General features: G+C 35.0%; 1 protein-coding gene across 2 annotated transcripts in view; it reads left to right on the forward strand.

Annotated features, from left to right (window-relative positions):
- The window catches only part of LOC131675770 (opioid-binding protein/cell adhesion molecule homolog), a 93,002-nt gene extending 79,350 nt beyond the window's left edge, over positions 1-13,652 (forward strand). For both annotated transcript variants that reach the window (XM_058954902.1, XM_058954903.1), the window contains exons 3-10: positions 5,078-5,285; positions 5,672-5,830; positions 7,009-7,137; positions 7,213-7,350; positions 10,670-10,819; positions 11,155-11,238; positions 11,642-11,737; positions 12,242-13,652. In XM_058954902.1, coding sequence (XP_058810885.1) covers positions 5,078-5,285; positions 5,672-5,830; positions 7,009-7,137; positions 7,213-7,350; positions 10,670-10,819; positions 11,155-11,238; positions 11,642-11,737; positions 12,242-12,504 — 1,227 coding nt within the window. In that variant the 3' untranslated portion in view covers positions 12,505-13,652. The remainder of the gene's footprint in view (positions 1-5,077; positions 5,286-5,671; positions 5,831-7,008; positions 7,138-7,212; positions 7,351-10,669; positions 10,820-11,154; positions 11,239-11,641; positions 11,738-12,241) is intronic.
- The last annotated feature ends 1,101 nt before the right edge of the window (positions 13,653-14,753 follow it).

Raw genomic sequence — 14,753 nt, forward strand, 5'->3', positions numbered from 1 at the left:
GATAAGTTTTATCAGAGTAACTAATTATTTCGTCGCGAACTTTATTTACATTTGCTATTCTTATCTGAAATTAGTTTAACAAGGTCACACTGATAATGAGATTATAAGTCTATTTGGGCGATAGCTAGTGTTTCTAATTTTTACCATAACTGTTTTATGAGAGTTTTCAGTTGAAGCTTAACACTGTTCGTGAGATTACTCCAAAGTAGATTAACATAGCGCACACTTTGATATTCCAATCAAAATAACAACATGCTTGTACTGAAATATAGTACATCGAGTCTATTGATAGACATAATTTAAATTAGCTGGAAACTCGGAGAGTTTGGGAGTGAACGCCGTGTCCGTGCACTCATGCGCCCGCATTAAGCCATACATTAACATGAACTTTGGGGCAGCTGCCCATCGTCGAGCACGAATCTCTCTCTCTCTCTCTCTCTCTCTCTCTCTCTAACTCTCTCCCTCTCTCTCTCGTACGCGTGTTCCCATTACGTTTCCCTCGACTTAATCCATCCCGCTGACCGTCAGCTATTATGCAGTGGTGTTCGTTTCGAGATATGCCCTGGAGCGACGTATTTCTCCTATGTACATTAATCTTCCTCATGATTAATTGTCCCGCTGTTTATTGTCAATATATTATCTAATAATAAATTATATTTAATATCTAATGTCAGTATCAATTTAAAATCCGAACGGCATATATTATTACATTTCGGATCTTGCCTGACTGTATTTTGATTTATACTACTTACTCGACCGAAAAAAAATGAAAATGAAAAGAGACAGGTGCGGAAAAGTAAAAATGCAAAAAATGAAAAGACGTAATCTGCAGCTACGTGGAAATTGCCTTAACATAAAAGTCACGAAAAATTCAACAGGACAGAAAATTCGTCCCCGACGGCCAGTAGCAGTAGCAGCAGGTGCCAAGGAGGTAAAAATTATACGCGCCGCACTTTCCTAAAAATTCATCTCTCGTGGGCGTGCTTGTTACTTTCAATAAAGCGTGCCAGAGGACAAAATAAATTTTTTCTCTTACTTTCTTTTCGCTGAGCGCTGCTGTGCAGTACTGTTCTCCGCGTTCCTCGGCTCTTTTCACCCTCCATAAAAGTGCTGCTGTCCTTTAATTACAAAATAAAAACGGCGGCCATCAAGTTAATTGAGACCAATTACACTTCTCGCTTGCTATAGCATCAAGTGTTTGTATCAGCAGATATACGTTATTGTACATAATGTGCAACGCTAAAAAGTCATTCATTTTACATGTTTGTGCGGCGAGTTCAATCGCTTCTGACTGCTGCATCGAAGATATGCAGGGAAGGTGATATCGATGATACGACTACACTCGCTCGAAGCAATTAGATTTGTCGGTCGAAAAAACGGAAAAGAAGTGAAGAGGAAGAGAAAGGCGAGCAATCTCGTCGAATCAATATGCGCTAAACACGCTCGACGTACCGCGAATAATTAGAACGTTGGCAAAGAGCCGGAGAGCAAGCGTATAACAAGCATCGCGGCCGAATGATTCCTATAGGCGACGCTCGTTTATGTGTGCGCGCACACATCGTTGTTCGGTCCTCTAGCGCGCATCGATTTGACGAACACTTGCCGCTTCCACTCGCATGCCTCCCGGCTGCGATTATTCGCCGGAAAAAGCCTGCCACGCTATATACTGTGCGCATAACGCAGCTAGGATATTGCCACGAATCGCTGACTGACTGTCTGGCTGAGTGCAAAAGTCTAAATTGAAAGGTGTCGATGCTAGACATTGTAAATATTCAACTTACTTTTTTCATAGCATTTTTTATATTTTTCTATTCTCTTTAACAATTATTTTATTATTTAACAATTACATTATTTCGCGTGTTCTCGTCGTTTCCTTCAACAACATTTACTACATCATGTAGTAGTCAATACCATATATTCATAAATTTACACATTTATATTATCATTTACCCTGAAATTTTTTCATTGTACCTGTAATTCAACGACACAAAATTGTTTTCCTCGTGCCATTGTTCTCAGATTTTCAGAGACTCTCACTACCAATGCATGCTTCGTACATATTTTCTCCATCGTCAAGATATTTCAAAACTGATGAATTTACATTTTTTCCAAGATTAGTTATTAACAATATATTTTGCGTTTTATTTTTAATTCTATGCAAACAGAAGCTCTTCTCTCACAAACAGAACACAATTTAAAATTTATATGGATTAATGAGTTTGTATTACAAATTAATACTTCGTTATTTACACAATACGTAAATCGAAATTTTTGTTAAATATACGCTCTGTTTCAACTAATAATCCTCAAATAGAAAATAATCAACAATATGGGTATTGTGAAAATATTAGCTTTTGTTTGTATGATTCATGATTACTTTTGTATTTTCAACAATGTACCTCTTTACTCATCGTTAATTAATTAATAAAGTATATTCATGCAAATATTCAATACATTCCTAATTTTATTTTCGATTATTCAATAGGCAAACTGGGACAGAATTTCGATATAGTTTTTGTTAAAGAGATTTTTCTAAAAAATTTTTACAATAATGTTCATAACTTAGAAATATCAGATAATTATATGTAGCATTCCTACAAAAAATAACATTATCGTAGCGAGTCAGTAGCCTATGAAACTGCAATGATGACAAATACAGCAATTCATCTCTATATTATTCAACGGGTGAAGAGAGGGAGAGAGAGAGAGGACCAGTTAAATATAGAGGTGCGAGCACAAACTGTCACATGCAGTTTAATAGATCAGAGGGGGCTGCAGCCGCTGCTACCGGAGTTACGCTCAAGGGAATTTTGCATTTACCCAAGGGACCATCTCGTGCTTGTGCGAGGAAAAAATGCACACTCGAGTTATGGCAGTCGAGCCAAGAAGTTGACTGAACTCGAGATCTCTACAGATTAAAGATGAGATCAAAAGGGAATGCATCTCGTACGATTTTGGCGTTACGCGACACTAAAATCCACTTTGTCGCGGGGAAAAACTTTTCGGGATAGACTTTTCCAATAGCGTGCGGTTTATTATATAAAAAGAGTTCTTTTGATAAAGATTGGATGTCAAATGTGATTTACTATTTGGCTTTAATCTACGAAAGTCATGTATAGCGAAATTGAATATTATCTACATTATTCTCGTTTTCTGTATGGCAGTTTTTCTGAAACAAGGACTGCATAGGTCATTGTAACTGGCTATATTACTTATTGGTCACATGACGTAAAGTGAAATCTATTAAACGAGTTGCTAAAATATCAAAATTACTTCTCGTAGCATAATTGTTATCGTATAAACTGCATGTATTTGTCGTGCATTATATTGACACAAGCTCAACAATAAGAACTACCCCGAAGTCTTGCGGAGTATCCAACGTTTGTGATATTATCGGTAAAATCAATTATAGAAGATGCACGTCAATAAAGTACACGTTCATCCTAAAAAAAGTTGCTCTCAATACCTTCGAAAATAATAAAATGATAATAATGTACCTCTATCAATATATTTAAGTTTTATTATTTTTTATATTTATTAGTTTTATGTATTGTTTATACATTTAGATTTCATTATTTATTATTTATTTTCATCATTTTATTCATTATTTCTATCTCTTGATCTTTGAAATATCTGAAAAATTTTACAAACAAAGATAATGCAACATTTCAAATTGTTTATAAAATTGAATCTGCGAAAAAAATAGATTAAGATGCAACACAGGGAAACGTTAACTATAGAAAATCCAGGTTGAAAAGCGTGGAGAAACTTTACCAGTAATTCATAAAGTAAAGGCGACATCTCACAGAAACTTGGAAAGGTGTTAGCTGGCGAATGAACGTCCGTGATGACGTGAGGGATGGAAGCTATAGCGTATAGCCTGCAAAGACGTTGGGAGCGGAAGTTTCTGCCAGGGCGGTAATTTAGACTCTTGTCTCTTTCCGGATTTAAACGGTATTAACTTGGACTGACAAGTAAATGTCACAGAGATTGCGATCTTCTCAAACAAAAAAATTTTTTTTAATGACCCGGGATTTTTGAGCCATACATCAACATTCGTAAGAATCTATAGGGTGGGGATTCAACGAGTTTTGATCGATAGTTTGGGAGCTTTGCGCGTTTTCTTCATTTTTCTCGATGGGGCTGGAATTCAAGCATCTTGAAAAATCAATTCTTTGTTGCTTTGAACAAGATGACCTAGTTTCGTAGAAAGGATGTTCCCGCTATGTAAAAATGTCGTAAATTGAATGAATGTCTACTTACTCTGTTTAATATTCTACATGTTACATTTTTCAAGATCTCAACTAATATAAACTGCAAAAGTAAGATAAATATTAATAGTACAACATGAAAATTTAAAAAAATGTAAAGTTATTTCCTCAATCTATCAATATTCGAAATACTTAAAAATTGTTCGAAACTCAAAGACTCATTGAAAAAGCTATTTGAAAGGAAAAAATGTAAATTATACTTATATTGCACGAAGCGATTCAACGATCATAAATAATTCAAGTTCTAATATTGCGTAACCGAATAAAACGTGAGCGAATGTGCCCCTGTGCAACGCTTTAATGGATCGTGAAAATATGATCTGACAGAATTCCATTGCACGGATAATTCGGTTTCAGCCAAAATATCTGTCGTTTATTCACGAGCCCTGGACACGTAAATCTGTTGAGAATAACTTCTACGCTTCATAAATCAATGTTTTCTCTTTATTACAAAGCTCGTTCGAATCGCGATATTCACATCAACAATTTTTAATGTACTATTTCATATTTATTGCTACGATTATAACGACTGTTTATTTTCAAAGATGTTTATTAAATAAAAATTTTTCAAGTTCAAGTAATGTAATTATTTAGCTACATAGTTACGTAGATGTTAATTATTAAAGTTCAAATTGAACGAAATATTCCATGAGTCATATAAAAATATTTTTAGTTTAATGTTAGTACCATTTTTCGAATTTTTCCTTTATCGACACACAATGATGATTTACAAAACGTTTTTGTTTTGATTTCCTTTTTCCGAAACTCTTTTTGCATACCAAATTTCCATATTGTTTTACTTGCAGATAGCGTGGCTGCGCGTAAACACACAGACCATCCTGACTATAGCCAATCACGTAATTACAAAAAATCACAGAATTAGCGTGACGCATAGCGACCATCGCGCCTGGTATCTGCACATTCGTGATGTCCGTGAGTCTGATGCCGGAGATTACATGTGCCAAATCAATACTGATCCGATGATAAGTCAAATTGGTTATTTGGAAATTGTCGGTAAGTTAATATTTGAATGAGTTTTATTTTTATTTTCTCCATTTAACTATACATTACATCTAAAAGAAAAAAAAATTCTATAAAAGTTTTCGTCCAGATTAAATATCTATAAAAATTTATTGCTTAAATATTGTCTATCCGAAAACTCGTTATATTTACCAAAGAGGTGTATTTGAAATGATTTTTAATGGTTGTACTTTATTCAGTATCGATCAGCATATAAAACTCTCTAAAAATCAGCAAACTCAAATAAAATATAACATTTTACGCACATCGCGCAGAGTAGAATTTTCGCTGCGAGAATACGTGTACATTCGCGTGACTTGTGTGATAAGCACAAATATAGCCTCAGCCTGTGGCTGATATTTTCGCATATTGGTTTGCAGTACCGCCCGACATTCTGGATTACCCGACAAGTACGGACATGGTAGTGCGAGAAGGTAGCAATGTGACGTTGAAATGCGCAGCGACGGGTACACCGACTCCGAATATTACGTGGCGTCGAGAGGCTGGTGAGCAGATAGTCCTTGGCAACGGTCAAGAAGGTATGATATGGCCTCTCGTTTACTTTAGCCCTCCACCCACGCAGCTCTGACATACCCCCATACCGTATCGACTTACATGCCCACTTTGCATATCTCGCGCGAGCTGCGCTGTGCAACTGTGTTTATATATGTATCTTGTTGCATATGCCTTCGCGCCACTTCCATGTTACGTGTGCGCATATCACGTGGTCCTTTACCGCGAGATTTGACATTTTCACTGAATTTATAAATCAGGATGCGTACGCCGTGAAACGTAGCATTCGATTACTTTGCAATGATCACGCTACCGGATAACTATTGAACTTCACTAATAGTCGTTTTACCGGGTAAAAGTAAATTCCAATATTCTGCAGGCAGCGAAGCGCGAAAATATGATTTAGCTTGAAATTGCATCTTGATTGAGTTATACTCCTCGTTCTATGGATCGCGAATAATTGATCTTGTTTTCCACGTCGGGTAATCAATTCAACTTCTCTTTGCGTAAAAGAAATTCCGCGAAGAATAGCGGGCGATTCGAGCGCAGGCAATTTATTAGCGAAGTCGCAAGTTGTAATTCGACGTAGCTAAGCCGGCCGCGCAGGTATGAGAGGGTTAACAAGCAAAAAGCTTATATCGAGGCAACGCTCGGTATCATCTATAAAGCAGCATAATCTGTGGCGCGCTCGTTAATTACACTTCTCGCGACAGCAAGAAAATCTGTCGAGGACTGCCGAGTGAATAACGCACTGCCGGTGAGCTTCGTTCTAAGGCATAACTTCGGTTTTACTCGTTCGCTCGTTTGCGGGTGTGCGTTTCAGATAATCCGATATACGTTTTCGGTAAATTCCTCATATTTCGTCGAAGAAACGTTCCTACCATTCAAACCATCAAAGAGAATGTCATTGTTTTGCGATGAATTATATGTTTCATTCTACGAGCACATCGATGTAGTTCAATGAAATTCACTATTATACAGGTGTTCAATTAAAAATCAACTAAATTCCCTTAAAAACCAAATGTGGATTTTATCAATTTGCTGCATAATTTTATCAAAATTCTCATGATAATCAATTAATTTAACTAATAATCACCTTTTAACCATTGTGAACCGCAATGCGGATAATAGAATCGTAGCTCATATTAATTAATTTAATAATGAGAATTAATTAATTTAATAATGAGAATAATTATAATTACAGTTATAAGTGTTGAAGGATCATTGTTGAACATAACGAGGGTAAACCGGCTGCATATGGGTGCATACCTATGTATTGCATCAAACGGCGTACCTCCAACTGTCAGTAAAAGAATCATGTTGATAGTTCATTGTGAGTAAGGATGCTTAATAGGTAATGCTTTCGGATTTCACATTGAATTTGGATATTTTTTCTTTCGTTCAATAGTTCCGCCTATGATATGGATTCAAAATCAGCTGGTGGGTGCCCAAGAAGAAGAAGAAATGACTTTAGAGTGTCTGTCCGAAGCATTCCCCAAGTCGATAAATTATTGGACCCGTGAAAACGATGAAATCATTGCAAATAGTGAGTAGACAGCTTTCAGAATACAATATTATTCCTCTTACTCAAGGTTGATAATCAAGCTGTAATTCATTAATCTAACGTGATTTATTGAGTAACAGAAGCCCAACCTAATACTACGCGATCGGTTTGCGTTGAAATCCGATTCTCATTATTATAGTTCACTGCTTAGGGCCATAGCTGACATCCCAACAGTCGATTGATGCCGCTTTGGCTTTCCATTTCGCGGATCGAGTAATAGACGCTCACACGCGGGGAGACACGTTCAAAGATATGGAAGCTAAGCTGGATAATGATCCGTGAAGGTAAATGGCTCGCGGGGCTAGGTCGGTAGGTCCGCGCGCAAATACTCCGAAATGAGCGCAAGAAAAGCATGCCAACTCGCTTGCACACCCTGATCGCTCGGTTAATTAGGTTAATCTCTCGGCGCCGGCATTTAATCAGTGAAAAGCACGAGGCTCCGTCTACCACCAGCCTCCGCGAGAAAGAAAGCGTACGCGGACTGGGCGATCTCTCTCTCTCTCTCTCTCTCTCTCTCTCTCTCTCTCTCTCTCTCTCTCAATTTTCCGAGTGTGATTAATGGAGCTGCCAACGCTGTATAAATATCTCCCTAATTGCCAATTAAGAGATCACGCGCGCTTTATATGCTCTGCTGAATTATTGAATTTACGCTTATGAAAATCCCATTGTTGTTTCAGTCGATACATCGGGGATATCGACTGACTGTCCGAATTGTTGACTTCATCTCCGTGCTGATTTTCGTTATTTCGAGGAGCGAACTTATAATCGGCAGCATACTTTATGGTTGATGTCGAACACGCGGGAATCGGTCGCAGACATACGTGAGCGAATTATCCGATACGCTTACGCTTGTCAAAACTATTACTCCATACAACTGTCCGGCGCTAACTCGCGAGCGCGGGCACACGACGTGATATATGGAACGCTACCTACGGCAATATTTTAAGTTGATATAGCTATAGATATATTTTGTCGGGCGCTGATGATCTCGCCCGCTGGGAGGGCATAATTTGCTAAATGAACTAACTGTCAATTACGCGTGGCTTACTCTGACTGTCAAAGGATGTACACGGATTACCTCTCGCATGATTTCGCTATCACTCGCAAATTGCCCTCGAGTCATGTTACTGTTATGCATGTTGCGTTACTGCTGCGCACATACACGCGCACGTTCCATACCTTTATATATCTACATAACATCAACTTGGAAACATGGGCGCTTGGAATTTTACATCTATATTACGGAAAATCCAGGCGAACGTAATGTGGCATCGGTTTTCGCAAGCGCCTCAGTGTCACCATTGTTTTCATTTCTTACGCCTTGACAGGCTGCGAATCGAAATTTGCAGTTTAGAACGACTCTTAATTCTAGTTCAACGGACAATATTGACAGCGTCCATTTTGCTATTCGCATTACAACGCCAATCACCATATTATCGTACTATACTAGTTGTCGAATAATTACATTCACGTGGAACTGACATGTAATGAACCTTAGATAATGAAGAAAATTCACGATCAATCGGAAACGATCAACGGAGGAAATCGAGTTCTTGTACAACAATTCGTGGTGAAAATATGAGTTTACATAAAATAGGGAAGAAAAGCCCGTAAAAAAGTGAAAAGTTTTCTCGCGACAAGCGTCAAATCTACCAGTGGCGCGGCGTCTCAAAAGTTCCAGTCATCAAGCATGCGTCAACGAGCGCGTGCCGTCGCTAGCTTGATCCTCATAGAAAACCAGAAAGCGTGTGTGTATATATATACATATATATAAGTATATCGAGTATTTTTTGCTCTTGCGCAAGCGATAAAAATCGTTCCTTGTGACGCGCGATTCTACGTCGTTAAACTTTTTCATCTGCTTTTCAAACTGAAAGCCGATAAAAGTTTTCTCTTGAAACAAGGAAAGGGAAAGGTTTGCGGTCAAACTCTTTACGCTCTCTTGTGGTACAATGTATATATTCCTTCCATAAATGCATTCTACTTCCCGAAAGTTTTCATCATCAGTAGGTGGGTATATCCCCTCCACGTTTTTATACTTTTCATCTGACATTTCATCACTCTGTATATTCCAGTTGCTTTTCGTAACTACCATAACTCGATTTTTGCTCTTTTTTGGACCAGGAAGCAAGCTACTGCGATAATTTTTTTGAAGAGTGCTTGAAAACGTTTATAGCAAATTCAAAAATAAATAGTTGATTTTTTAATCAGTAGTCCACATTTCTACATCCTACTGCACAAGATGCATTATATTATAAATATATTTAAAAATTATTATTTTTAAGCTTTATGTGAATAATTGACACAAAATTTCAGTAACAGATTATACGTTGAAATTTTAGCGTTACGAATTGCATGAAATTTAATAATTCAATCTTTACATTATGCTTAATATTTAAAGAAGAAAATCCAATATCGGAGTGTATGAATACCTTGTTATTTTTTTTTACTTTTTAACGGAACGATCCAATATATAAAGAATTTTTGTTATGGCCATTTGCTATTTGCATCCATTGACCTAAAATACATACGTGTTACTTAAGAAATAAGCTTTCTAAAATTACCATTTTCAAATCCGATATCTTATACACAAGGCGACTTTCGTGTTAGCCTAAATCTTGAAAATATCAGCACAGAAAAGATATTTCTAGAGTAGTTAAAGTACATTTCGGATGAATTAATCGACAAAGCAAATTTGAAAATGAAATTTGTGAATAGAAGAGAGAGAGAGAGAGAGAGAGAGAGAGCGTACTTATTCCGCGTTCCCAAGCATATAAGGTCTTTCAACGTCTCCCTCCACCGCGAATCTATCGCGGGCGGAAGAGAAGCAGCACATAGCATTCGTCTTGCAAACGAAGCATAAGCCGATTCTTAAGGGCGCCGTGCGCTCAAGCGTAAGCGTCCTAACGCCAGTTTTTCTAGTTCGCTGAACCCAAAACGTCCGTCTTTGCCGCCAATCGACTGCTCATCCCGTGCGTCTACTGTGCTCCCTGCCATCCGACGCGGCGCGAGTATTCGCGAATTTTATTCTATCGTTACTGAAATATTCGCCATTTTATTTCGCTCAGACGATCATTCGAGTGGGTGAACCAAGGAAAAGGCGCGAATATCTTGATGTCTCCCTATTTTTTATTTCTTGTTTGCCGGTACCGTCACTCATTTTGTTTATACTTGCTGTTATCCCATGGATCTGACTGATCTATAATAGAAAAGTTCTGTAATGCAATGCTGAAATATTAACTGCCATAATTAAACCAACGTACTGTTTAGAATTTCAAACATCAACTGATTTTGTTTTCAGGTGATAAATACGAACCTGTATTACTGGACAACGCCTATAAAGTGCATATGAAATTGACTATAAGGTCAGTAACGCAAGACGACTATGGAACATATAAATGCATTTCCAAAAACTCTCTCGGAAGTACTGATGGAAGTATTAAGCTTTATCGTAAGTACGTTACAACAGTTGTAACAACAATTTATATTATCATGTTTTCAATTTGACTTAATCCCTGAATAAACTTTGAATTGATATGGTAAATTGAATTCGAATGTTTTAATTTAAAGTTTAACATCATCAAATAAATTGGACTACTATACAAAATTTCAATATGTGATTTTTTAATAGTCTTACTTCTGTTATTAATGATAGTTTGCTTAAAACTTTTACGGTGTCTATTAAAATTACGTATCTGCTAAAATTATGCAATATAAGAAATATGTCGCATAGTTAAGGAATGACATTAATAATTATTGAGATGAATCGATATGTTCTTATTCCAGACATTCCTACACCAACGACGACAACACCAAAAACAACTACTACGACGACAACGACAATGACACCCATTCTCCCTGTCACGAGAGGTAAGGCTATCGGCGATGAATGAGTTTTTTGCTGCTATTCTCAGTAAAATAACTTTTTGATCGTTTAGAGCTTTGGCCGACCGTCGAAAAGTTTTTAAATTAAAAAGTAACTTTAGCAGCAAATACTCTGTTGGATTCTAGCGTATTATTTAAATTATCTGAAAACTTTAAAGTAATTAATGCTCAAATCGGGTGCAGTATTAATTTATACAATTATCAGAAAAGTTCTTTAATATCGTTCTTAGGTCAAACATATGAAAAAAAAATTAAATGTCGATTAAATTGATTCCATAAAAATTTATTTTATGAAATCAATGGATTTTCTATATATACCAGCAAATTATACTTTTAGTTATCAAATTAATTTTCAATAAGTTTTACATAAATAACAATAATATTTCAGCTGAAAAAAAGCAAAGATCTAGGCAAAAAATTACCCCGAGCTCTGAACCTCGTGTCAATGAAGTGACAGGGTCGAAGACTGCTGCGAAGAAAGAAGGTAATAATCAATTTTGTATAGATTTATCTTCTTCAATAGAATAATTTACAATTTTAAGCTTATACCAAAATATAATTGTGTTTGTATAATACTTTAGGTACATGTTCACTTGATAAAGCTTTCAGCTCAAGTGAATTGAATCGAATAATTAATACAACTGTCAGATTCAGAACGGAAAATTTACGTTTAAAAACTGCTTTAGTTTCCTCTTTGCATGGTCGTCACGTGGTTTCGTGAAATTTCATATCTCGCATACGGTAATCTATTCGCACCACTACATTTGAATGCTATGTGCGGGTGACTGATACTAAATCGTGACGTTCCTTGAATCCCACCTGGCACCGCAACCATTTATCAAGCAAAAAGTTAGGGTTTCATAAAAATACGAAGACAATCGCAAGCTTATTAAATATGAAACACGTTTATTTACATACAAATGGAAAATTTTTTTCTATTTTAAAAATTTCTTTGCTGAATGCTGTACATAATGTCTTTATGTTTTAGATACTCGATATCGAGGCAAAGCAAATGATGACGCGACAGGTACTGGGAAAGCAGGAACGGTAGCAAATACAAGCAGGAAAAATGGCAACCACAATAACAATCTGGAGCAACGGCTAGATTTACGGGATAAAACAGCACAATCTCGATCATCGGCTACCGCCTCGGCAAACTCGATGTTAATCAATGCAAATGTATTGAGAAATGCAACAGTGACAGCTATTTTTATGTTATTCATTTTCAATCGAATGTTGGCTTGCACGTAGTATGCGAATGCTTAAGAGCAATCTTGTAAATAATTGAAAATGGCATATTTTAGACAAGTGAATAATAAACTGTATTGATCAGTGACCTAATATTTTAAAAATATGTGAAGTGTTACTTGTATATCAAAGTACAACTATTAATTGAAACTGAATGTGTTTCCAATATTTGAGAGTGACACGGTATCAATGAAATTCATCAGAGTAAAGAATCGTAATGATTAAGTATTGGCATCGAGTGTACTGTTGTGTAATAGTAACTTTGGTGCCGTTTATTAAAGACCAGTGTACGTATGTTTAATGTAAATTATATACGATTATATTCAAAAAGTATTGCTTACATGTTGAACCGATTATTGAATCGCAATATCGTTGTGATGAAGCCTTTTATTATATCATATTATAGCTTTTTCATATAATTTTTCAATTGAGTGTAAATATTGTTATGAAAGTGATAGTTGAATGCTTTCTTGAAGTGCTAGGAGAATAATATTTGTACAAAATCATGGCCTATCTAATTTATATGCGAGGCTTCAATTTCTCAAACGTATATGTTTATTAGTCATGTTAATTAAGTCAATGTTCATGCATTACTTTTGAAACATTTACTTTTACAATTAACCTGTGATAACATTAATTTTTTTTAAATTCGAAATTTAGAATTTCATCATAAATTGCGTAAATTAGTTTATTTTGCAAGAAACTGTAGAAAACCATGTAAATAGTATAGATAAGATTTGCATCCAACATGGAAGTTTATGGCACGAAAGTGATTGTAAATATTTTTAAGATACGTAATGGTTCGATGCACAATTATCTTAAATTAATGATAACATGTATATACGTATAAAATAAAAAAAAAATATGTTGGTGTTCATTGATTGAACTGTATGTGCAAACTTTTCTCGATACATAGGTAATCTTTCACTGCACATATATATACAACCGTTCAAGAATAATTATCATAAACGTATATATTTGAGAAACACAAAAAAATCTATCAGTTTTGGAATGTAATTGAAAAAAGAAAAAACTTTAATTGATTTTACAGTATGTCAGTAATAATAATAAATTTATTTTCAACTTAACTCTCGAGCAAAATTTCAGGAAAATCCGAGTCGTTCATTATCATGTAACTTTGTATATAAATCATGAAAACATATAACAATAAATAATATTTGTAAGTAAAAATTTGTAGTATCTTATTTCAATAACTTTTAAATTATGTTACAAAAGTAATCTATATATATATTCAAGGCTTATGTCGTTCTTTGTAGGAAAATCAAGATCTAATTTTATCTTAAATCGGTAAAATAGATTTCACCAAACATGTATTCCATTATCGTTACCACATGTAGGTCTTAGTAATACATTTACATAAGGTAACGATACTTTATTATAAAATTGAATTACAAAGAAATAAACGCTTTTACAAAACAATATTTGTTTATTTTGTTTGAAAAAATTAATTTATTAAAGACGATAGTATTTTAGTTTTAATAAATAGCAACAATTTTCAAAAAGAAATACTTTATTGACTCATATACGTTATGTACAATTTTTAATTTACTTTATTGTACAAATCTATTGTGTGATGTGCTCACATACATATTATTCTTTTCAAGCAAATTTCTATATCTCACTCTCGAAAACTTTTCAGCATTAAATACATACATTTGAATTTATACATTACACTTTTTATTTTTCCATTAACAGGCGCTCATAACTATATTTTTGGAGATCTTTCTTAAACTTAGAAGACTAAGTATTGCAATACAAAAAGTGTTTTATTCACAGGTTGATTGGCGTTGTACTCTAATTTATGAGTTTTCTAATGTACATCGGAAATTGTTAAATTTACTTTTATTATATTTGAAAAGGCAGTGTTTAATGAAAAAAATTATTTGATTAAAAGTTTAGATTATAAATCATATACATATTTATCGTTGCAAATAAATTGTCAATTGAAACAATTTGTTCCAATTAGGGATTTCGTAGATACAAAAAGTAATATTTATACAAATTATGTTACATGAATTTATGATTCTTTTATAGACGAGATATATCGCATTAAATGGTTTATCTTTTCAAGTAAAAATAATTTTTTTAATGTACTTTCGATGCGAATATTTAACTTGTTATGGGTTTTATCATCTTCAATGTGAAAGATATATTCCAAATTAGTCATTAATGAGTTTATGCAACTTCATCAACTATCTTTCATCTTTTACTTCTACTATATTTACTTGTAT

This window comes from Phymastichus coffea, unplaced genomic scaffold (genome assembly GCF_024137745.1).
Source record: "Phymastichus coffea isolate CEN01 unplaced genomic scaffold, Cenicafe_Pcof_1.1 PCOF00028, whole genome shotgun sequence".
NCBI classification, from domain to species: Eukaryota; Metazoa; Arthropoda; class Insecta; order Hymenoptera; family Eulophidae; genus Phymastichus; species Phymastichus coffea.